This window comes from Balaenoptera ricei, chromosome 20, assembly GCF_028023285.1.
Source record: "Balaenoptera ricei isolate mBalRic1 chromosome 20, mBalRic1.hap2, whole genome shotgun sequence".
NCBI classification, from domain to species: Eukaryota; Metazoa; Chordata; class Mammalia; order Artiodactyla; family Balaenopteridae; genus Balaenoptera; species Balaenoptera ricei.
In genome coordinates this window covers 48304974-48328177 of record NC_082658.1, presented here as the reverse complement: position 1 = coordinate 48328177, position 23204 = coordinate 48304974, and the positions used below count along the sequence as shown (strand labels likewise).

At 53.0% G+C, this 23204-nt stretch overlaps 1 protein-coding gene across 17 annotated transcripts in view; it reads left to right on the top strand.

The window, feature by feature from the left end:
* Positions 1-23204, top strand: part of MYO18A (myosin XVIIIA) — a 95474-nt gene that overhangs the window by 24357 nt on the left and 47913 nt on the right. For 2 of the 17 annotated variants that reach the window (XM_059908156.1, XM_059908145.1), the window contains exons 1-6: positions 10021-10104; positions 14294-14491; positions 14875-15002; positions 17392-17450; positions 19881-20561; positions 22456-22533. The exons of 11 other annotated variants lie outside the window; for them this stretch is intronic. In XM_059908156.1, coding sequence (XP_059764139.1) covers positions 14963-15002; positions 17392-17450; positions 19881-20561; positions 22456-22533 — 858 coding nt within the window. In that variant the 5' untranslated portion in view covers positions 10021-10104; positions 14294-14491; positions 14875-14962. Of the gene's footprint in view, positions 1-10020; positions 10105-14293; positions 14492-14874; positions 15003-17391; positions 17451-19880; positions 20562-22455; positions 22534-23204 lie in introns of those variants that run through there. 4 more of the 17 variants (XM_059908146.1, XM_059908148.1, XM_059908147.1 and 1 more) reach the window with 4 other exon arrangements.

Genomic DNA, 23204 nt, shown 5'->3' with positions numbered 1-23204 from the left:
GGTTTTTTTGGGGGGCCGTGCCATGCAGCATGTGGAACTTCCCCGACCAGGGATCAAATCCGTGCCCCCTGCATTGGAAGCGCGGAGTCTTGACCACTGGACCACCAGGGAAGTCCAGACCGCTGGTTCTGAGGTCTCTCTCTGTGCCTCTGAAAGAGGAGCCCCTGCTATAAAGAGTCCCCCATCTTCCCTCCCCACCCATTCTCTTCAAAATCCCCAAACTGCAGCTCTTATTGTTGCTGTAGAACCAGATGCTTGGCAAATATGAAGTTGGATGGGAAGGCTGGTTTTGGCTGTACAAACTACTTTCAGCTCATTTGGGGGAGGAGAAGGAAGAGGAAGCCAGCATAGGCAGAAGGGCCCACAAATCAGGAGCTGTGTATGACTGTGTATGTGTTGTTGATCCACTGGTATGTACTGGGCATGGCACAGACTCTGGAGCCGGACTGCTTGGGTTTGAATCCTGGCTCTGCTGCTGCCTTGCTGGGTGACCGTGGGCAGGTTGATTTCTCTGTGCCTCATTTTCCTCATCTGTAAAATAAGAATACTAGTACTTTCCTTGTGAGGCTGTTTTGAGGATTAATGAATCAACACATGTAAATCACTTAGAATAGTGTCATTGTCATCATCACTGATCTGTCTCTGATGGCTGAGAAGCACTTGGTGCCTGGGAGCTTGATGGGTCATCTGCCCACAGGAATGCCACAGCCTGTTAACGACTCAGCTCAGCTCATGGAGGGTGGGGTGGGCTTTACTCTTCTCCTTAGGATGGTGCTTTTGCCCAAAGCGCCTTCCAGGTGGAGATAGGGAAATAAGGCCCAGACTGGTCCCCGAGCTTACTCAGGGCCACATGGTAGCCTCAGAGTGGGATTGCTTTGCCCTGGACATCCAGTCAAATCTGTTTGATGCCAGTTTTCAAAACTGTGCTACTTTGCCTGTGATTTCCTTCAGTCAAATTCTTGGCTGATACCAATACCTTTTGATAACCAGACTTCTTTCCTATTTGTTTTCTAGTTGAGCAAACAAACTCTTTTTTGTGGTCTCTTTACAACTCACTGTGTTTCCTCGCACCTGTGTTGCCTCTGACAGCCCATGTGGATTAGGGCTAAGCAAGAATCGAGGCACAGAACAGAGAGGCAGCCCTGACCTGCCAGTTCCCGGGTCTGTTCTCTGCTCCCTCCCTCACACATATGAGCTTGCCCAGAGCTCCCACCTTGGATTTTCTAGCTACTGTATCAAAACCTTTCAAATTAAGTGCCGGCGGTAGAATGTGATAGCAGTTGGATCCGTGCCCTGGTCCCTCCTTCCTCCTGGAGGAGCTTGATTGAGCCTCTCTAGCAAGGTGAGCATGCCCCGGAGTCCTTTCTCCACCATGTCCTCCTTCCCCTCTTCCTCATTTGCTTTATCCATCTGGCATCACCAGGAGGTGTCCAGTTATGGTCCCCACTACCCTATGGCAGAACTCCTAACATTCTGTTCAGTACAAGGCTTCGTTGCCTTATTTGCTCTTCAAAGTTCAGGGTTCTGCTGGCACTTCTCTTTCTGGGAGCACTAACATCAGATGAGTCCAGCAGCGGGTGATGTGGGGAAGCCCTCAGGCCACTACATTCCAGATGTCTTACCCATGCATGGTCCAGAGACTCTGCAGAAACAAGGAATGATTGTGTGCACTGAGGGGCTTTCTCCCAGGCCTGGGATGCCTTGGGGTGGGGGCTGGCTTCCATTCAGCCTTGCCTTTTCAGCCCTTCTGCATCTGGCTTCTGCTCCCAGGCTGGGGGTTACATTGTGGCTACCGTCCCCTCCCCCACTTCTTTCTGAGGCCTGGGGGTCAAGGCACGGCACATGGGGACAGGAGTCTAAGCAGACTCTGGGGCAGGGGTGGGAGAGAGCAGCAGGTGGTCAGGGACAACACCCGAAGGAGTCTTTGGCAAGGATGACAAGGACAAGCTGAAAGTGGGATCCTCTGGACCAGACCTGTCCAGTAGAAAGTTCTGCAAAGTGATACATGTTCGATAGTCTGTGCTTTCCAACTTGGTAGCCATTAGCCATACGTGGCTATTAAGTACTTGAAATGTGGCCAGTGTGACTGAGGAACTGAATTTTAAATTTTATTTCATTTTTAATTTAATCAGAAGCATTCCCTTGTTTCAATTTAAATAGCCACACTTAGCTAGTGGCTACTGTATTGAACAGTGCAGCTCTAGACAGCTCATTGAGAAAGAAATGGTGGGGTGCTCTTGAACCTTGTCTCGTCTTGCCGTCCCCCTGGTGAGGCTAGGAGGGTGGTGTTTTCTCTTCCTCTCAGGAAGGAAGGCTTGTCCTCTCGGGCAATTTCTACACTTCACCAACTCAGGAATCCTGATGCCCCAGGGCCAACGGGTCCCTGGCCGTGTGCCACCACTACTGGGGCAGTGCTTCCCCACCTCGACAGGCATGTTTTCTGCCCAGCCTGGTAATGCACAGGTGCTCACATGCCCCAGTGGATTTGGCCAGGGCTGTTAATGCAGAGGTGGGGGGTTGGTAGGAAAAGTGGAAGCTTTTGCTTCTTCCTTCCTGCTTCTATGGAGATTGGGTCTGTGCTTTATTTTGACTTCAAAGAGTGCTAGAAACAAGCCCAACAGGGGCCTCCAGAGGTGAACACACAGATCCTCAAACATTTATTGAATATCCAGTGTTTGGAGGACACTGAGGCTTATCTGAAGGAGTGTCTCTGACTTTGAGAATAAATAGCACAGCCTCGAACTCACACCCCGGGAGGCCGTACTGATATTTTATTTAAATTGGTGTGGCTGACCCTTAAACTGGGTTTCCTTTTTTTATCATCTGGAAACAGAGAAGAGTTGTCGTTTATGTGAAAAAGAGAAGAACAATTCTTCATTATGCTTATTCTCTCCTGTCTGCCAGAGGGGGTGGGGATGGGACTATCATGCGTGGTGCATTTAGTAGACTCAGAAGTGCCCCAAGTCTTGGTGGGATTTGGGGCAGGAGGGTGGAGGATGTTGGAAAGCCATCCTCAAGGTTGGCCCTTGGCTTTGGGCCTTGTGGGAGCTTGGCAAGCAGAGGCAGTTTGGAAGTCCCCAGGGGCCATGAGGAAATCCCCAGCAGCTGAGAGTCCTCAGGGAGCAGCAGGCCTACTGGAGCCACCAGTCAGGTGGTCCGTCCCCGCAGGCAGCCGGGACCTGACTTCGAGGGGATGGTCTCCTGGTCTTCTCAGAGAGGACAAGCCCAGACTTCCCTGCTTGGGCTCTGTGCCCACGAGATGGTGTGGTGTCAACAGGCTCTGAGCAAACCTTTGGGTGTGCCAAGGCAGGGGCTGGGGGAGCCCAAAGCCTCAGTGACCACCTCTGGGGCAGTGATCTGGGGCTGGCCACTCCGAGCCCACTGACCCTCCTGGATTGCTTGTCCCAGACCTCTCCCCACCACACAGGCTCACGGCATCCCTGGAGTCTTCTGTTTACTCATGCAGTCATCCATTCATCCATTTTATTCCATCGATAAGCATTTACTGAGTGCCTGCTATACATAGGGACTGTTTTGGGCTGTGGGGATGGAGCAGTGATGAAAGCAAAGTCTGCGCCGAGCTCATCTTTGCCTCTTCTGGACGTATCCCTCCAGGGTAAAGGGAGAGGCCATCTTGCCGCTTCTGCCCCCTCAGCCTCCAGCTCCCAGGGGGCGCCTCTTGGGGGCGGGACCGGGAGGGCGACCCCAAGGAGGTGCGATCCCGCGGCCTGGGCGCTGCCTGGCCCTTGAGAAGGGGGCGGCCGCCCTCTGCCGGGCTCTAGTGGCACTACAGGGCGGGTGCACACCGGGCCTCCAGGCGCATGTGCCAGCCGGGCCCCGCCCCCGACTCCGCCCCTGCGCTGGCGGAGGGGCCGTTGGGGTCAGGAAGCGTAGGCCTCAGGGGTTGGGGGCGGGGCCGGGGGCTGACTCGGCCGCAACCCAGCGAGGCTGCTCCTGGGCAGGGATGTCTGGGTCCATCCCTGCGCGTACACCTTTGGTCTCGGAGGGTTTCCTCTCAGACCTCCTTCCCCTCCCTGCGGCCACCCCTAGGCTTCAAGAGGGTCTGTTCCCTTCCTTTGGGATCCACTGGTTATTGATGCCCAGTAAAATTTCAGAAAAAAACCTTGGTATCTCAAAGGGTACCATTCACTGTCTACTGACACACTTACACTGTTATTTTATAGGAGAGAAGACATTTCTTACACACCAAAAAAAAAAAAAAAAAAAAGTAATAAAGGATAATCATTGCCAACAGAGGGAAGGCACAGGTGCTGAGAAACCTTTGAACTGACCATCCCGAAGAATGCATCTGTCTGGTGGTGGGGAGTCTCCAGGAAGCATAAATGCTCCAGGCTCTCCCCAGCCCTGAGAGCATAGTGCTGGAAACAAGACTTCCCCCAACTTCCTTAAATAAAGAGTTCTATTAGTGACACTTTATACATTGCAAATTAGTCATAACACAAGCACTACATAATTAGTATCCATTTATGGAGACAGTGTTTATAGCCCACCCCCCCCCCCTTTTCTTTTAAGAGTTTTGATTTAAAGGGGAACTAGAAAGACAAATGGGGTCAGAGGAGTATTCTTTAATTAAAATGCTAATTAGAACCTCAGTCTCAATGTTTTACAAACTACCTCCCTCTAAACCAGCCTCAAGAAGTTCACAGTCTAGTGGTAAGGGGATGAAACAAACAAAAAACAAAAAACCCCAAAACAGGCATTGTGCTTCCCCACAGTGTTCACCGTGAGGTATTACACATCATCATTAGTTGCAAGAGTAAACGACTTACTCCTCACAGCCTCCTGTCTAGCCTGCTCCCAGCTCTGCTTAACCACTTTGCCTGACCCAGTGCCCGAAACAGAGCCAAGGCCCTTTCACTCACCCAACACTACCAACGTGGGAGAGCAGAGTAGTTGAAGTTGTTACTCAATCTGGATATCCCTTTGTTCCCCATTCTTTTCTGCCTGGCTAATTGCACATGTACCTTTCAGATCAGTTAGTTAAATCCAATGGATATTTATTGAACACCTACTATGTGCCTGGTTCTGGGGAGTAGGATGGTATCTAAAGGAAGTAGGAAATCGTCCCTGTTCTCCAGGGGGAGAAGGCTTAAGCACATGACACAAATAGATTACCATCAAAACATCAGTTTAGTCATGGCATATACTCATTAAACTTCAATAAATTCAATTACAGTTCCCCTCTCCCGCAATCCGAAAGTAGAGCGTTCCTATGAAACCTTTTGGAAGCTGAAATGGCGTAAAGTAAAGAAGCAATGACCTTAAGGCACATTTTGCTAATGGATGCATTTTTAAAAATCGAGATAAAGCACACATACAGATTCACTTCAAAGCTATGACGGTTTGATGCTGAGATGCTGAGTGTAGTTCCTGGGGAAGGAGCTTGGCAGTGCTACCCGGCCTGTGTTCTGCCTCTATAACGCTTGCTGCAAAACAAACACTGGACACTATTTTTGTTCTTAGCATTTTTTTGTAAAAGCGAAAATCCTCTTCAGATTTCTTTTGCTTATCGGAAACAGGTACTAATGTATGCCTTTCGTAAAAGCCAAGTGGCATAAAACAAACCTTCAAAAAATGGAGGATACCTGTATGTGGTTGTGTAGGAAACTATATATTACTGTAGTCTGAAATTGTAACCATTGTATTTTGTATACTTTTACTCAATGCTGTACATGACTGTATACATTATGCTTTCAGATATATAGAATGGTATATACAAACCCATGTGTACTATACTTTGTGAGCAAGTTTAGGGATTTTTAAGAGTAATTTTGACTATATTCTATTTCTGCCTTACCTGCTGACTTTAGAATCTAATCCCACATGGTATGTGACTCCCCTGTATGTAATAGAGCACCGTGTTGAGTATACTCAAGAACCACCATGCATATGTGCTGATGTTTAGGTATAGACAGTGAACACTGTGGTTTTTAATAATAATTTAATCACTACTGACAATTTGCTAGGCCTAATGCTAGGTGCTTTCCATGTACTTCTTTTTTTTTTAATAAATTTATTTATTTTATTTATTTATTTTTGGTTGTGTTGGGTCTTCGTTGCTGCACTTGGGCTTTCTCTAGTTGCGGCGAGTGGGGGCTACTGTTCGTTGCGGTGCGCGGGCTTCTTATTGCAGTGTCTCTCTTGCCGCCGAGCACAGTCTTTAGGCACCCAGGCTCAGTAGTTGTGGCTCTCAGGCTCTAGAATGCAGGCTCAGTAGTTGTGGCACACGGGCTTAGTTGCTCCGTGGCATGTGGGATCTTCCTGGACCAGGGCTCGAACCCATGTCCCCTGCATTGGCAGGTGGATTCTTAACCACTGTGCCACCAGGGAAGTCCCACTATTTTTTTTTTTTTTAATTCTCACGACAACCCCATAAGGTAAGTGTACTATTATAAGGCAAAAAGTGGAAAGTCTAAAAAATCGAGTAACTTTCCCTTAGGTCAGACTGCAAGAAAGAAGCCGAGCTGGGATTCAGACTTTGCACTCTGTTACCACGCAGGTCTTGGGTTTTGGGAAAGGCTTCATGAAGGAGATGGAACTCAAGATGGACTTTGAGAAATGGGGAAGGTGGAGGGGCTGGTGGAGAAGCTTTCATAAGTAAAGGCTCTGTGGGAGATGAGGGCAGGGAGCCGTGGGATGATCTACCTGAGAGAGTGAGAGCCTGGAGTGCTGGGGAGAGGGCGAGGGTGAGAGGAAGTTGAGGGTGAAGTGCTGAGGAGGGCCCAGATTGTGGCTGTCCTTAGAGGGAGGCTGAGGTGCCTGGAGGTGGTCCGGCTGCCCTTGGGAGTGACCGCGTGGCCCCCAGAGCCATAGGGCAGGCTTAAGGACCAGGTCCTGAGACAGCACTGAGCTTTGAGCAGCAGAGGGACTAATGGTGATTATGTGTGAAGCTGAGTGGGTTGCCAGGGCCGCAGTTTCCCCCTCTGAATGAAGAGGTTTCCCTTTTCACTAAGGGAAGTGAAACTGCCCTGAGATGGTCTCCGTCAGTAACACCAAGCATCTCAGAGACAGAATGGACAGGATCTAGTCATCTGAGTAGAAACTCGGAACGGACGGGCCCATGGTTACTACTAGTAAGTCAGACAAGACTGTGCAGATGAAGTGACACTCGGTCACCCAGAAATCATCTTCCAGGGCACTGCCGAATGGCAGGTGAGCCTCGAAGGCCCTCAAGCAGCCAACGTAGAGAACACTGAGTCTGCGTGTGAAAACCCAGGCCTTTCACTCACAGGAGAGGCTGTGTGTTCGCTGACATCCCATTTGTTCTGCTCTGGACTCTTCTATCAGGCTTGGTTATCTGGCTTTACAGCCTTTGGCAGAAACAGCATATTAGAAGGAGGTGAGACTGCTCAAGACAGGCATGCTGACAGGCAGAGTGACAGCCGATGGTCTGGCAGGGGTAGGGGACAAAAGAACTAAACCGCAGATACACAGACACAAAGGGCGTCTGGCCTTGCTAACATGGGGGTAGCCCGAGGCTTCAGGTTGACTGCGGTGCCGAGACGGGGCTGGTGCCCTTGGAGAGTGGTTTGGGGTGTTGGTGGGGCAGAAGCCAGGCTGTAAGTCAGGAGCTCAGAGTTTAAGATGTTAGAGATGAGTTCAGAGTATTTTACCAAAGAAAGTTAGAGAGTCTATAAAATGTTTGTTATTTTTATGATTGGAAATAGTAATAGAATTTAGAAACCTACTTAAAATAGAAAGTATTTTGTCCCTTAAAGGGGGTAGGCTTCAGTCACCTGAAAATTTTGCTTGTGGTGCCTCTCCCCCACCCCAATGATCACAGATAGATAATAATTGTTAAAACTTATTGAAAACATATGGGCTGGACCCTGTTCTTAGGGCTTTGCAAGTACTAATTCATTTAATCCCTACAATAACCCTATGTAGTAGGCACTATTATTTCCCCCATTTTATAGGTGAAGAAATGGAAGCACAGAGTTAAGTCGTGTAGTTTACTGCATGGAAGAGCCACTATTGAATCAGGCAGTCTGGCTCTGGAGGCCTCACTAACTTAACCACAGTACAGTGTGAATAATTCCTTTAAAGCAGTGGTTCTCAGAATCACCCAGAGAGGGCTGGTAAAAACATAAATGCTGGGTTTCTGATTCAGTAGGTCTGGGGTGGGGCCCTAGAATTTATATTTCTAACAAGTTCCTAGGTGATGCTGGTCCTGCTGGTCTGGAGACCACATTTTGAAAACCAAAGCCCTTTCACTGACTGAGACTTCACCAATTTCATGCTAAGAGAGTCAGTGCAGCATAATCCTCATTTTGCAGATGAGGGCAATCTAAGTCACCTGCCCATGGTCACACAGCTAAGTCATTCATTCCTTCATTCACTGACTCTCTCATTGATATAACAAATGGGCACCTCTGCACTAGGCCTTATGTTGACCTTCCAGTCCAGCAGCTCTCGGCTGTGGCTGTATGTAAGAATCACGGGGGGAGCTTTTAAAATTCCCAGTGCCCGAGCCGCCCTCCCAGACCAATTAAATCAGAAACTAGGGGGAAGAGGTGGGATCCAGGCATCAGTATTTTTAAAGTCCCACTGGGGATTTCAGTGTGCCACTGAGGCAAGTGGCACCACTGTGTCAAGAAAGCACTGGAGGTACGAAGACCTGTGACATGGCACGTGCCCCCGAAGGGCCAGACCATCTCCCCGGGAAGACACACCACTCCCTAGAAAGCAGAATCACGAGCCCAGCGTCCTAACGGCTTGTACAGCGAGTGGCAGGTAGGAGCCGAAGCTGGGCTTTGGTCCTCTTGGGCAGTGCTTAGCAACCTCTTCGCAGAGAAAGTAATACTGTTTACAGGACCCACTGGGCTCACAGGACCGGCCAGGGTGACAGGCCTGGGGTCTCCAGACACCCTGTTGGGCACTGGTTAGGAGACAGCTCTGCTCTGGCTTCTCAGCACCCCCGCCCTCCCCTCCCCCTCCCCCTCCCCCTCCCCCGCCCTTTTTCTTTCTGGAGAGGAAGAGGGAGGCAACGACTGTTTCCTTTTTTGCTGCAGAGCTGACAGCTTCTGAGACAGCTTCAAAAGACCTGTCTTTTGGCTCCTTCCCACCTGCGCCCAGCTCCCATTTCAGCCTCACTGGTGTCCCCAGCCCTGGTCTGGGCACCCTGTGGTGCTAACTGAAGAGCCAGGCCAGGTTTCTCTTCGTGAGGAACGCTGGCCTCTCACTGGCAGCCCTCGCTCATCCGCCAGACACCCAAGATTTCCTCTCTGCAGGGCCGAGGCCCACCCACCACGCCCCACCTACCCCACCTACCCCACCCTCCTCTGTGCCTGCGCAGTCACTGGCTGTGTGTGGGAGAGGGATGTCTACGCAGAGCGTGAATTGATCCTATGCACGTCCCCGGTGTATTTATTACAGGGAGGCGGCCACAGTGGGCCTCAGACTGATCGTGTGGGTCGCTGCTCCTGCTGGACTTTGCAGGATGGCTGTGTTTGCGCACAGTGGGCAGTGGGCCCTGTGTGTTGTATTGGATGTGACGTTAGTGGTTGTCTTGGCCTCTGCCGCAGTAATTAGATGGCTGGGGTGAGCCTATGATTTGTGTGTTCTCAGGAACACTGTGCTGTGATCGAGTGTTCATGCGTGCTGGGGTGTGTGTGTGTACACGTGAACGCGCATGTGCCTGTTTTGACCCTGGCCTGTGGGGCTGGGGGGCTGCAGGTCTCAAATTCCTCTGCTATTTTTAGGGGCCATATCAGCTCAGCTGTCGGGAGCCTGGGCGTGTGTCAGTCGGAAAGTCTCACCCTCCCCGTCCCTTGCCCCTAACCCTCCAACACTGCCTGCCCCCCACCCCACGTCCTCACTCCAGGAGCCTCCTTCTCCTCTTCCACGCGTGCTGTATCACCCTCTCCTCCCGGCATACCTGGTACCCGCAGTCTTCCAGGCCACTCACTCTCTCACTCTCTCCCACTGGCTCTGGCCAGGGTTGGGCAGCTCTGGACGGGAGGGGCCTGGAGAGAGGGAGGGGAACAGGGGCGGGGCTGCTGCCAGTGCTATTTTGAGCTGCTAACGGAGCAGCATCGGAGAGGAGACTCCTTGCTCTGGCCTGCTGCAGGCCAGGCTATGCGGGTGAGTGTCCCTCTGACCCCCCACCCTGGAAATGTCCCAGGCTCCTCATGCTGTTTCCTCATTTAGGAAAGGAGGGGACTTTTTGTTATTTCCCTCGAGGTGGCTGAAGTAGGTGGGGAGGGAGGCGTGAGGCTGCCTTGGTGGGGAGAGAATTATCCATCCCCGCAGCCTCTACCTCTCAGAGGCGAGGGGCAGGACTTCCTGGGCCTGACTCATGACTTTGGAGGTCTTGTCCCTGCTTTGTGTTGCCAGCATGGCCCTCCACCCCCTCTTCCCCTGGTGGACAAGAGAGAGGGGCTTAAGAGGGGTGGCTTTTGGAGTTGTCAGGGATCCCCCTTTCATTGTCCCCGAGAGTGGACTCAGCATGGGCTCCTCCATTTCTGTGGATCGGACACTCGGAAGGGCCACAGATGGCATCTTGGGGAGTAAGTTCCTTAAAAAAGCAAGTGAGGAGAGACACAGCGGCCTCCCAGTCTGTTCCGTTCCCCCACGCCGCCCCTCCCAGCCACCAAGGGTAAGGTTTTCAGTTGTGTCAGCAGTTGGCAGAGAGTATGGGCTGGCCTGGTGCGGAGGTGTATCAGGAGCCTGAGATGTGCCTAGGAGCATTTGTATCTCCCTGTGCCCAAGGACTGCCCCACTCCAGCCACAAAACTGGCACCAGCGCCGACATGTGTGGGCGGGCTGGGGGTGGGGCCCGAGAGACTTCTCACCCTGAGAGTGGGTGCTTCCTGGTAGAGCTTATAACTCACCCCGCCTTGGGCCTCCAGGTCCTGGCATCAGGTCACAGACTTGGGGCCATGCACGCCGATGGCCAGGCAGTTGGCAAAGTGCCCTGCAGAGGGGCAGTGAGTATCCCCAGAGAAGGGGGTGCCTCCAGCATGTCTGGCCGTTGGAGGAGGAAGCCCGGGCCTCTGCAACTGCAGTGGCAGCAGGAAGCCATCCCAGCGCACCTGCTTCCTCCAGGCTGGCCTGGCCGACAGTGGCCGCGCGCTTGGCTACTTTCTGTTCCGCCCTGGGTGGGGGGAGGGCTCTCGCTGGAGGCTGGACCAAAGAGGCCAGGGTGTCCCTGCCAAGCTCTTCTCCCCTTTCTCCTCTGGCAGCATGGCCTTTAGGCCAGTCCCTGCAGAGCCCCCCATTCCTCCCAAGCGGCTCTGTATAAAGCTTATTCCAGTCATGGGTGGGTGGAGGGGTAGGCCATCTCTGGAAACCCCAGCTTTCTACCCAAACTGTTGCTCTGGCAGGTGATGTCATGGAAGGACAATGGCACAGGCGAACCAAGGGAGGTGGGGGCAGGGCTTCCTTCCATCCCCTAACATGAGCCTCTGAGGTTCTTGCTGGAGGACAGACCTGGGCATAAGTCCCAATCAGCCACTCGCTGCTATGAGACCTTGGGCAGGTCATTTCTAAGCCTCCTTTTGCTCATTTGTAAAGTAGGAATCATACTAGTATCTACTTCAGAGGGATGTTGTGAGGATTAAAGGAGATAATGCATGTAAAGCGTTCAGCACGGTACCTGGCACTTAGTACATGCTCAAGAAAGGCTAACTGTTCTTACTGTTATTTCTTCCCTGCACCTTCATCCTCCTCCATATCCTTAGATTAGTCGGTACTAGGCTAGGACTGGCAGGGAGAGGGTCAAGTGGGAGCTCCCCTCTGTGTTCAAATGGGAAAGGAGAGAGAGGAGGATGCCATGAGAAGCCCGGAGCGTGTGTGCGAGTTGGTAGAGAGAAGAGCTGCCACGTTCCCTTGGCCACAGGCAGCAGGATCTTCCCTTCCCCTAGGCAGTCTTTCTCAGGGTGTCCACTGCCCTCGGGGGCTTGCAGTGGGTGGACATCTGGCATGGATGTCCGCGACACATTTGTCCAGGCTGAGCACTCCATGCCTGAGGGGTGCCTGGTGGGTGGAACGATCCCCCTGGGGGCATTTGTGCACCTGTACCCTCCTGTGAGGGGCACAGAGGATGATAAGTGAAGGGTGGATGGTCCTTGCTCATGATGCAGAGGGTAAAACCCAGCCTGACCCAGCCCCCTGAGCCTTGGAAGCCTTTGGGGCTGAGGGTAGATGGGTCCCTCAGCACATTTCTTGGATTTCTCCTCTTTGAGAACAAATGCTTTTAGCTATTATCTCCTCTGCTTTTTCTTTTTTATTGACTGTTTAGCCATCTTTATAATAGAAATAAATAGTAAGTAACAAATACATAACAAAATAAATACCAAATGTCTCTATTGTGTCCAGTTTGCACAATTTACAACATTGTTACGATCACTGTTTGCTTTCTATTTAGGTGCTAGTTTTTTTTGAATGATGTTCTTTTAGGAGGAGTTTTCCATATGGTTACATTGTCCACATATTTGTTAGTTTAAATGGCAACACAACAGTGTATTGTACTGAAGTAACATAGTTTACCTAACCCCTCCCTAACTCTAGGGAGTTAATTATTTCCAATTTAGGGCTATTATAGACAGTGCATTTTTGTATTGGTCTGTGGAGGTTTTCTTTCTCTTCCTTTCTTTAAGTCAGCTCGTACATTCCTGAAGATGGGACAGCCAGGCCAGAGGATGATGCATTTCATGGCTATTGTTGGCTCCAGGAAGAGCTACTAAGCAATTTCAGAGTGTCCTGCCCTCCCTTCATCCCCATGGCAATTGGGTTTACTATCTACTTATTGTTGCTAAATTTAGAGATTATACCTCCCTTGTTTTCCCCACGTCCCTGGGAATCAGGATCGACAAGTCTTATTCTCCATAGTTTACAGCTGACAGAAGAGACCAGATGGGAATAAGAGGTTTGTACAGAGAACCCCCATTGCAGGACCGTGAGGCAGCAAACATTTATTTAGTGCCCACAGTATGATGAGTAAAACAGAGTCCTGCCTGTGAGGAAATCACAGTCCGGGGAGTGTTGTAGACACACAAACAGCCCCCCAAGATCCATCCTGGGTGTGAATCCCACTGCTGCCACTTACCAGCTGGGGGGCTCTCAGCAAGGTACGCGCCTTCTCGGTTTTCTTACCTAGAAAGTGGGTTTTTGTGAGGATTGGAGGAGGAGACAGCGTAAAGCGCCTACCACTGTGCCAGATACCACAGTGAGTGTTTGGTGAGCATTGGTTTCTCTTCCCTTCCCCGAAGAGAAGAGGCCAGAAGTGCCAGAGAGGGAGGAGGTGGTCAGAGCCTCAGAGAATGGCAGGGTCGTGGTCCCTTTGCAAGTCCAGAAACTCAGTTTGGGCACGTTGAATGCTAGTAAGCTCCACACTATCAATCCATGCTGTGGTTGGACCCAGACCTCCTGAACCTCAACGCTGATGCAGATCTTAACCAGAGTTGGCTACTAAGGATGACTCAGCCCCTCTGACCCTGCCTAACATAGCAGAAAAGGTGGGCCTCTGAGGGAGCAGCACAGGCTTGCAGTCAGAGCCACTTGGGTTCAAATCCCAGCTCCATCACTTACCAGCTTTGTGACTTAATCTCTTTCTGAGTCTTTCTCCTCATCAGTAAAGTGGAAATAATAATAATTCTCATGTCATGAGGCTGTCATAAGATTTTCATATGAAAATATGTGTTAAATATTTTTACAGGGCCCATCTCATTGTAGGTGTTCCATACTCAGTAATTAATATTGCTGGAAATGTCTGAACTCTCCAGAGATGGAACAGGTCAGGGAAGAGAGGCTTTGGCTCCCAAGCACCCTTGCTCCACAGAACCATAAGTTCTCAGCTCTGGAGGTGACTGTACCAGAGATACGGCCACCATCTTTGGGACTGTGTTCCTTACCTGTTCTGTATTGGATAAAGATAGGTTATTCCTGATCCTAAGCAAATCTTAGTTAAAATCTAGTGATAAGGAAGAGAGGAGAAAGATCCAGGCAATTTTGCACAGAAGCCACAGAGAGAATTTCCTCCAGGGAAAAACCCACATTTGCGTTCAGAGAAATGCTCATCAGGAACAGCTGATGCAGAGGAACAGGCCCAGGTGTAAATGACCTGGTGTCCTTATAGCCTGAGGCTGATGGGCTCCTCTCTGTACACACAGGAGAACTGGAGCAGGACATCAAAGAACGAATGAGTTAATTAAACAAACAAACAAACTTAAAGTCTAGCATGAACTGGATAATAGGATAGAAACATCAACAAAGCAAATTTAAAGTAATTCACTGAAAACAAACATTCTCTGTTTTTTCGCTATTAATTCAGGATAAGTAAGAATAAGAATGAACCAGTTTTTTAACTCCACTGACTTGAACGGATTCTTGAGATGAAGCCTTTCACTGAGCTGAGGCCAATTCTGCCTGTTGAATTTCAAGAGGACCCGCTCTAGTTTCTAACCGCCAGACGGGGCAGCTGTGCAGTTCTCCAGGCCTCTTGCCCCTGGCAGGTGCTGGTGAGTTGCAGGTAAAAGGCAAAGCCACAGGAGTCCTAGAGCAGCTTCCTTAATCCCCTCCTGGCTCCCAGGCCCGCAGCGTTGGTTCACTGAATTAAGGGCTTGCATGCCTCTCCCCACCCAGCCTCCTAGGGTGCCAGAGCTGGAAAGGACTTTAGCCATTTCCTGGACTAGTCCATCCCCTAATTCCACAGAGAGGCCCAGAGAGGTGAAGCGGCTTATTCAAGGGCACACAGCTTCCAAGGGCTGTGTCGATGTTCTGTACCCTACCTTGCCTTCTCTTTTCTCTAGTATTTTATTCCTTACTGCTTCTCTGACCTTTTGAGCTTTGGAATCCTTCCCCCTCCACTTCATCCCTCCTTTCCCCTGTGGCCCACAGTCTTTGTCCCGGCAGGTCCTGGCCTTTAGGAAGACTCCAAGTCCCTGAGAGACCCTGCCCCCCATTTCTTCTCTGGCCCAGAGTGCAGGCTACTTTCGGCACCATGGCCTTTTCATCAAGGTTCGCCTTCTGGGAGCAAAAGGAAAGTTGTATTTCAAAACTCTTTATGCTTTTCTTATGTGCTTGGCATGGTGTGTGCAGGCAGGAGACTGGCTTGTGGGAACGGGAGCTTTGGAAGCTAGAGACGGGTTGGGGCATGTGTGTGTACTTGGGGGCCGAGGAGAATGACCAGGGGGGTCCATGAACTCACTCTTCTGTCTGGATGGGCTCCTGTGCTGAGTCACGTTCCTCCCCTGAGCTCCACCTCTGGTGAGCTGAGCTGCCTTTTGTCCCACTGGTGCCCCTCCAAGTTAACCCTTCACACCCTTCCCACTGCTGCTGCTCTGACTCACCCCTGGGAATGTGAGCTGCTATGCAGGGGCCGCTGGGAATGGCTTTGGCTCTGAGGCCTCAGAACTGGGTCTCCCCGAGTCTGGGGGCTGTGATGGGTAGGGGGAGAGGAGCCAAGAGAGGGGAACCAGGCCAGTTGGCCACCTGGGGCCAGAGGGTGATTCAGGCTGCAGACCTGGGCGTGCCTTTGTGCTGTGTACAGTCCCCAGCTGGGCAATGACCTACAACAGACAGAAGCCTTCGGGTGGGGGAGGGGCAGTGAGTCAGCCTCAGGCTAAATCCAGAGCTGAGCTCAGAGCTAGGTCTAGTGTCCCAGACATTTTAGGGGGCAGCCGCTGTTTCCCTCAATGCCTCACCACTGGGGAAAGACCCTTGAGGTCCCAAGCTTGAGCCACTGGAAGGAGGACAGATTTGGAGCTGCTGAAGGACACGGAGTGGACTTGGAATCTGGGCCATCCCTGAGCCCGAGCTAACAGCACTGCGTGCAGTAATGAGCGTGTCTGGGTGTGAACACTTGCTGTCCCTCTAACCTGTATGTCTGGGAGCTAATGCACGGTGTGATGGGGCAAGGGGAGTGGGCAGTGATGGGCATTTGTAGGGGCAGCAGGTGCAGACCTAGACTCTCCCACTCCTCTTCCTTACCTCTCCATCAGCCCCTCCCTTCCTTTTCTCTGCTCCAATACTAATTTCTAAAGTCGTGGAGTCCACTCTGATGAATAATCACCATTTTCCCTGTGTCCGTGGCACTGTGTACTAACATTGAAGCTTGAGCCCATTGTAAAAAGCTCTATGGGCTATTAGCTTTAAAACTGCAGCAGCCATCATGCTGGTCAGTGCCCCAGGCACTGCTAATTAGAGCTCAAAAATCCGCCATGGACCCTGGTTGCAAATGGAGAGTCCCCCCAGGTGGATAATTAAAATGATTTTGGATGAGTTTCTAAGGATCTTTTCCATCAGGAATCAAGGACACCTTCCCATGCTCCTGCCCCATGTGCTGGGAAAGAGTCATGCTGAGGATGGGGTAGGGCTGGTGGCAGACCTGTCTTTTTCCTACAGTCCTAAGTGACTGGGGAAAGAAGAGAAATGAAATCCATGAGGACTGCCTGAGCTTTTGGAGGAAGAGATGCCGGTGAGGGGGAGGGGAGAAGGCTCTCCCAGACTTGAGGCCTGGTCCTCTGGGTCTGTTCTGAGCCAGGCTCTGAGCTGAAAGAACCATCAGAGTGGCCATATTGTCTGTCCTTTTTCCAGATATATTACGGTCTCTGCCCTTTGCCCCTGACTCTACTCCTACCTTCTGACTTGGGCCAACCAGCTCCTGGGCTGGGCACACACCCCAGAGCCCAGGCATCTTTCCTTCCTCCACGCCCCACCCCGAACCTTGGGGTTGCCTCCCTCAGCTGCATGGTTGGCAGAGTTTTGTGGGTCTGAGGTTGGGAAGATATCTGGCCTCCTGAATCCCCGCCTCTGCCCGACTTCCTGCCTCCAGCCAGAGCTCAGCGGTCTGGTTGGGAAGGCACGCAGGCTCTGTGCTGGGGGAAATCATACGGACCTAGAAGCAAGCCTGAGCCATCCTGATAGGGGCCACCTATTACCCCACACTGAGCTCTGCTGGCCCAGCCGGCCCCCCACGCTGGGGTCATTCCCTCCTCCTCAGTCCCTAGGTCAGGGAGGCTCTTGTTCAGACCACTTCCTGTCTGAGCTGCGAATGGCTCCTGTAGTTTAGCCCGAGTTGAATTAGCTGGATCTTTCTCTCCACCCTGTAACCAAGGCCATGATGTCGCTCTCATGGGTGGACCTCTTTAGGCAGCCTAGGTGGGTCACGTGGCTGGTCACTGAGGGCAAAGGGTACTTGGCTTTAACCACCCCCAGAGACTTCATTCTTGAAGTTGTCACTGGACAATTTTGACGCCAGGATAGGATATCTGTTGCCCAAGTCCATAGCCCCAGGACTCCTAAGCACTCAGGAGCTCTGCCTCTCAGAGAGAGCGACTGCTTGGATGTTTTCCTTCTGTGCTTTTAGTGCTGGGTCTCCCCACCCTGACCTCTGACCTGCAAAGTGACTTCTTTGTCTGCTCCCTCAGGTTAAGGAGGAGGACAAAACTCTGCCGAAGCCTGGTCCTCCTGCCAAGGAGGGAGGGGCTGTAAGTGCTTCTCCTAGACCCGTGTGTGTGTGTGTGTGTGTGTGTGTGTGTGTGTGTGAGAGAGAGAGAGAGAGAGTTGTGTGTCCAGGTAGGTTGTGTCCACAAGCCCAGGCCTAGTCTGGGAGGCAGTTCCACGTAGCAGGCAGGCATGGCAGGGTGCCCCTTCCCGTGTGGGGTGGCTAGAGGGAATTCCAATAAAGTGACAGAAAGTGCAGCATGTGTGATGCCAACCTGGTGTGTGTGAAGGAGATGGCAATGCCAAGGCATGTTGGGGACCTCTCCCTAAGCCCCCTCTTTAGTTCCTACCTATAGTTCTGGTTTCCTGAACTCTTTGGGGCTGGAGAGGCTTAGGCAGGCAAATGAGAGCTCAGCTGTTGGGCCTCTTCGTCCTGCTCTGGGTGGCACAAGCCAAGGGCGGGGAGGGATTTCACCGCAGCTGCTGCTGTCTCTTCCCAAGACCCTGTCAGCTGCTCAGTGCGGGTGACCTAGAGGCAGGCTCCAGCCGTGCAGTGCCACTACCCCCCACCAAGTCATTCTGCCTTGGGATAGAGACCCTGAATAAAGTTGGACACTTTTAAGGCAAGAGAGGGGACACGGTTCTAGAATAGCCAGGTCCAGAGATGTGTAGTTAGGAGAGGGCTGCTGTTGATCTAGGGGGCAGGAGTGCCCAGGGCTCGGGAACAGAGCTGGATCACAAAACAGATCTGTACTTCATTACCCCACATGGTGCCTGCCCCCTGCCCCCCACACACACCCCTTTCTTGAGTAGAGATTTGATTAGCCAGGTGTTATGGCTTCCACCTGATCTGTAAGCAGTGCTGCAAGGTCAGGGTGATTTCAAGGGCATATGTTTGAGATTTGCGAGGGAGCGGCCTTGGAGAATGCCAGATTTGGGGGGGAAATTATGTGTAAAGTGCTTAGAAGACTGCCTGGCACATAATAAGCTCCGTTTAAGTATTAACAGTTGCTATCATCATCATCATTGTCATTATCATTGTCATCATGAGCTTCAGTTAGAAGGCATGGGAGGAAAGCCAGAAGTGGGGGGCAGGGAGTGAGGCCCAGCAGCTGGGGCCATGGCAGCTCTGCAGGGCCCTGACATGCCACTGAACACTCTTGGCCCAAGAGGTTGAGGAAGAGGCCCCTTCAAGGCCTCCCTTTCCCACCCCTGCAGCAGGGCCACCCTGTACCTGAGGCCTGGGCTGAGGTCGTTTGACTCAGCTCTGCTCAGGACGTGGGTCTCTGTCCACACGGCAGCCAGAGGTCTGTCCACTCTGTGAGCGCCCTCCTGCATTTCAATAGAGATGGCAGCCAGGTACACCCTAGAACCAAGGTCACTGTTTGGGGAACGAGGACTCAAGCACAGCTCATTAGTGGCAGGGCACTGCCTGACCCGCAAGGAGCCCCTAGGTTGACCTGGCTCTCCCAGGCGATGTGGCTTGGCTTTGCAGGAAACTGCCCTGCCATTAGCCAGCCTGGCCTGCCCAGTGGCGGTCCCTCGGGACCGCAGACAGTCCCCACCAGGCAGAGTGTGCCAGCATCTTCAGTGGACTCCTGGGTGCCCAGAGGCTGGCTGAGCCTAGACAGAGTGGAGCTGTGGTCGCTTGAGTGCTTAACCCTTTGAGTGCTGCAGCTGCTGCCACCTCTTCCTCCTGTCATTCCACGTGCACACTCTGGGAGCTAGGAGGCCTCCAGTCCTTGAGAGGTTTGCACAAGGCAAACTGCAGGAAGACTGGCAGAAAGCAGGCTGAGGTGAAGCTTCCTGGGCCAGCACTGGGTTTCTGCAGCTCTGGAGAGTGTGGGTGAGGGGTAGACAGTGGCCTCAACCCAGAGGAGTGGGGAGGGAGGAGGCTTGGCATGTCTGCGGGCCAAGAATTACTTCCTAATTACGGTTTTCGTTGGGATGGGGAGGCTCTGGGTCTGACTACAGAGGAAGTTGGGTGATAGAAGGACCAGGGACCACAAAGGCAGGAAGCCCCAGAGTTAGGCCCAGGATTGATGGTAGGAATTGGTGTTTGACCTCGCCATGCTCCGTCTCTGCCGTGTTTGGGCTGTGAGGGAGCGGGCTTCCTGGGATGCAGGCTTAGTTGCTGTCCTGACATAAGCCAGTAACTCTGGGGTACCTCATGGGCCTCTGGGCACCCTGTGCTGGCCTCTCACAGCTCCTTGCTAAGCCTGGAGATAGACGGCAGGTGACCTGCTGTGCTTTATGGGAGAGAGAAAGAAGCCAAACTCTTCGATGCAGTTGTTCTATCTGGAAGATGGAAAGAGGGCTTCCTGGGGCGGCCTCTTGGAGCTTGTGTTGTTTGTTGGATGAATGGAATGTCTGTTCCACGACTAGATGTGAGGTCACACCTCTTACTTCCTCTTTGTGGGGCGGGCAGGGACACAGGCTGATGCTAATGTCTCCCTGTATTTGTGTGACTGTAGCTAGAGGGCAGCTCAAAGGGCAGCAGTGGCCCATCTAAGAGTCCTCAGCCTTCCACCAGCCCTGTACCCTCAGAGGCCCCCCAGAGAGCCAAGAGCCCTGCATCCACACTCACCATGAACGGCCCGAGGACTGCCTCAGTGGAAGGCCCCAGCGAGGAGGCCCAAGGCCTGTCCCGGAAGAGGGTGGCGAATGCAGTGAGGAAGGTGGTGAGCAAGGTGCTGCCTGTTGAGGAGCCTGGGAGCAGCGCCAAGGAGCCTCTGGGCAGAGCGGTCAGATCTCCTGAGCACCCAGCTCGAGGCAGGAAGGGAGAAAAGGCAGCCCCTGGTCCGAAGCTGCCACCCCCTCCTGCTCCCCCTGCTCGGCCTAAGTCCGAAGCAGAGAAGGAGGCCGCCAAGGATGAGCTCTCCGTGGGCCTGCGGAGCCTGATGTCTCGGGGCAGGGGCAAGGGCCACAGGCCGCGTGGCAGGCAGCCTCCCGGGAAGGGGGAGAAGCCCTCTAGCCAGGAGCCAGGCTCCTCGGGGAAACCAGTCTCCCCGGAGACAGTGGACTCCTCAGAGAAGCTAGGCTCCCCAGCCCAGCCGGAAGAGCTGGCGGACCCGGGCTCCGCTGACCCGAACCTCAAGTCGAACCTCACTGGATTGCGACAGAACAAGTCACCAGCCCCTGACGTACAGCAGGAGGTACCTGAGTGTGTCACTAACCTCTTACCCTCCCTTACCACCCTCACCTGAGGACTGGCAGCCAGCTTTCCCAAGCCTCTTCCACAAGCCCCGCATGACTGCGAAGCTGGGCCCGGGCCACGTGCCGATGGCAGGGCTGCATGGCTTTCCTTCACCGAATGCCAGAACCCAGGGGACCTGTTAGCTGCATGCGGCTGCTCTTCCACACCTGTGAGGGAGTTGGGGCCTGGCCCCCAGCTACATGGTATCAGCTTGAGGCCCCAGATCCCAAGCCGAGGATCAGAGCCTTAGCAGATCAGTGAGAGGGTAGAAAGACAGAATTTCTGGGGTCAGGTGGCCTGTGCTCACATCCCATCCCCAGCCACTCACTCCTGTGGGGCCTCAGCATCTCTGAGCCTTCATCTGTCGAGTGGGGATCACATAGGTCTACCATCCCTCCTCTGAAGCCCCTGGGCCAGAAGTATTTTGGAAATTAGTGATTTTTGTATTTGAGACTGTCACACAATGTACATAATGAGCAGCAACTCGTGACCAAACACATTAATATTTCCACAGGAAAATTATGAATGTTCATGCTGCAGGGGGGGATTAAACAGTCAGGTTTTGCCACCAAAACAGTTAAGAAGAATCTTTTGTTTTGGAGGGCTTTTTGGATTTTAGAATTGCAAATAAGGGATAATACCTACTCTGAAGGGTTGCTGTGAAGATTAGAAAGGATACAGGGAATGAATGCTCTGAGCCTAATCCCTGGCGTGGTGGGTGCTCCGTAAATGGTAGCATCCATAGTGATGCTGATAACAGCGCTTATTGATACCATCATCGCCATCACTACTTCTTCAGGCCTGGCCAGCTGTCCCTCTGGCAGCAGGACTCTTGAGGAGCTCTGGGCCTGGGTGGCAAAGGAGCACAGTGGGTCCCCTTTGTATCTGCGGTCCTGTCTGTCCACAAAGTGCCCTCTGGGTGGGACAGGAGTCTGAGAGGCACAGGGGAGGGCCAAGGACGATCTGTCCAGCCCTTTCCCTTGGAAGGTGATGCCTGCTTGGCTGGTCCTTGGGTTGGGGGGCATTTCTCTTCAAGCTTTCCCATTTTGTGGACCCTTCTGGGGCCTCAGGAGTTGGGTGGGTGGGTAGGTGGGTGGAGCGATGCGTCAAGTTTCACTACTGCTTCTCTGTGCTCCTGTGTGCTCCTTCTGGCTGAAAGGGGACAGTCAGGGGGAAGTGGGGCAGGGTACCACCTAAAGACCTGTCCTGTCTCCCAGGCCCTAGAGGCCCTCCTCTCTGACTGCTACCTGCTAGGATTCCTAAGGTCTCAGACTTGCCTTGCTCCCCATTCCATTCTTCCCGGGCTTTGCAGAACTCAGAAAAGAGCAGGCGGCAGCTTCCCTCACCCCTCCTGGCCCACTCTGCATCAGGGGAGTGACCTCCTGGCACACAGGAGTTGGCAGGGGCGTTTTGGTGTGAGGCGAACCACTAGCCCCTAAGAAGAACCTCCAAGGAGCCAGAGAGCGTCATGCGCCCGTTCCTGGGCCGGCTGCCTTCCCTCTGGCTCCCTGTCCCTCCGCCTCTCACTCAGGTGGAGTTGGGGCTGAGATGGGCCCCAACCTGGAGTTCAGCCACCTGTCGCCTGGGCCCAGGGCAGGGGCCAGAGGATGCGTGTGAGAGTGGGCCATCCTGGTGCTGGAATGGTTAAAGTGGTGGGAAGAATTAACCCTAGAACTCCCGGGCACCTGTTTTTATTCTCATCTGAGAGCTTAGAAACTCAAATTGGTGCCTGGCTTGCCTCCCTGACCCTATTCCACTTACCCACGGGGGTCCCAGTGGCTTCCTGAGCTAGAAGCTTGGTGTGCTGTGCCTCCAATTCCCCAGGCCAGGACTAATAGTGGTTTGACCTTTAGGCAGGAGCTGCCCCCGAGGTCCAGCTGACCCCCGCAGAGGAGGCCCACCAGCGGCTTGAGAGGATCTTCACAGCTCCTGTAATGCCGCCTCTCACGTGTGGTTCCCAGTCCCTGGTCTCCTCTTTGCTGGGGCTGCTGGCGAGACTGTGTGTGTCTGTGTGTGTAGGCCCACCTGACAATGGAAGTGTGGCTCCCTGGAGGCCTGGGGGCCCTCACATGGGCTTCCCACTTGAAGAAATGAGAGAAGGGCACTGTGGAGGGTCTGAGCACAGTGAGGCCTGTTCCTCCAGGGAACCTGTGGGAGGGACCCCTCTGGCTGGAGATCCAGCCCCTTCTCTGGCCCCAGTCTCTTGCCCCGGAGGGCATGTCTTGGTGCCAGGGCCTGATGGGTGCGAGGCAGGGAGCAGACACTCCCCTTTTGTGATGCCCTGGCTCTCCAGACCCAGGTGGGGGCCTGTTAACTCCTTGCCCATTTCTAACAGGCAAGGTCCAAGGCCTGGCTGACTCCCCTTCCTCTCCAGAAAGGCCTTTAAGTAACCAGACAGAGATGGGGAGGTCGAGGCTGGCCACCAGGTCTGTCCACAGTCCCCTGGTTCTTGGGCAGTTGGCAGGTGGACCTGGATGGGTGCTACCTGTGCTTGCCATGGGGTGGGAGTGGTGCAGGGGTGCAGTGGGAGTCTGAGGAAGGGGTCCTAGACTTGGGGCTGCTGGTGGTCCTGTTTGATGAGCTAGGCAGGGGTGACAGCTCT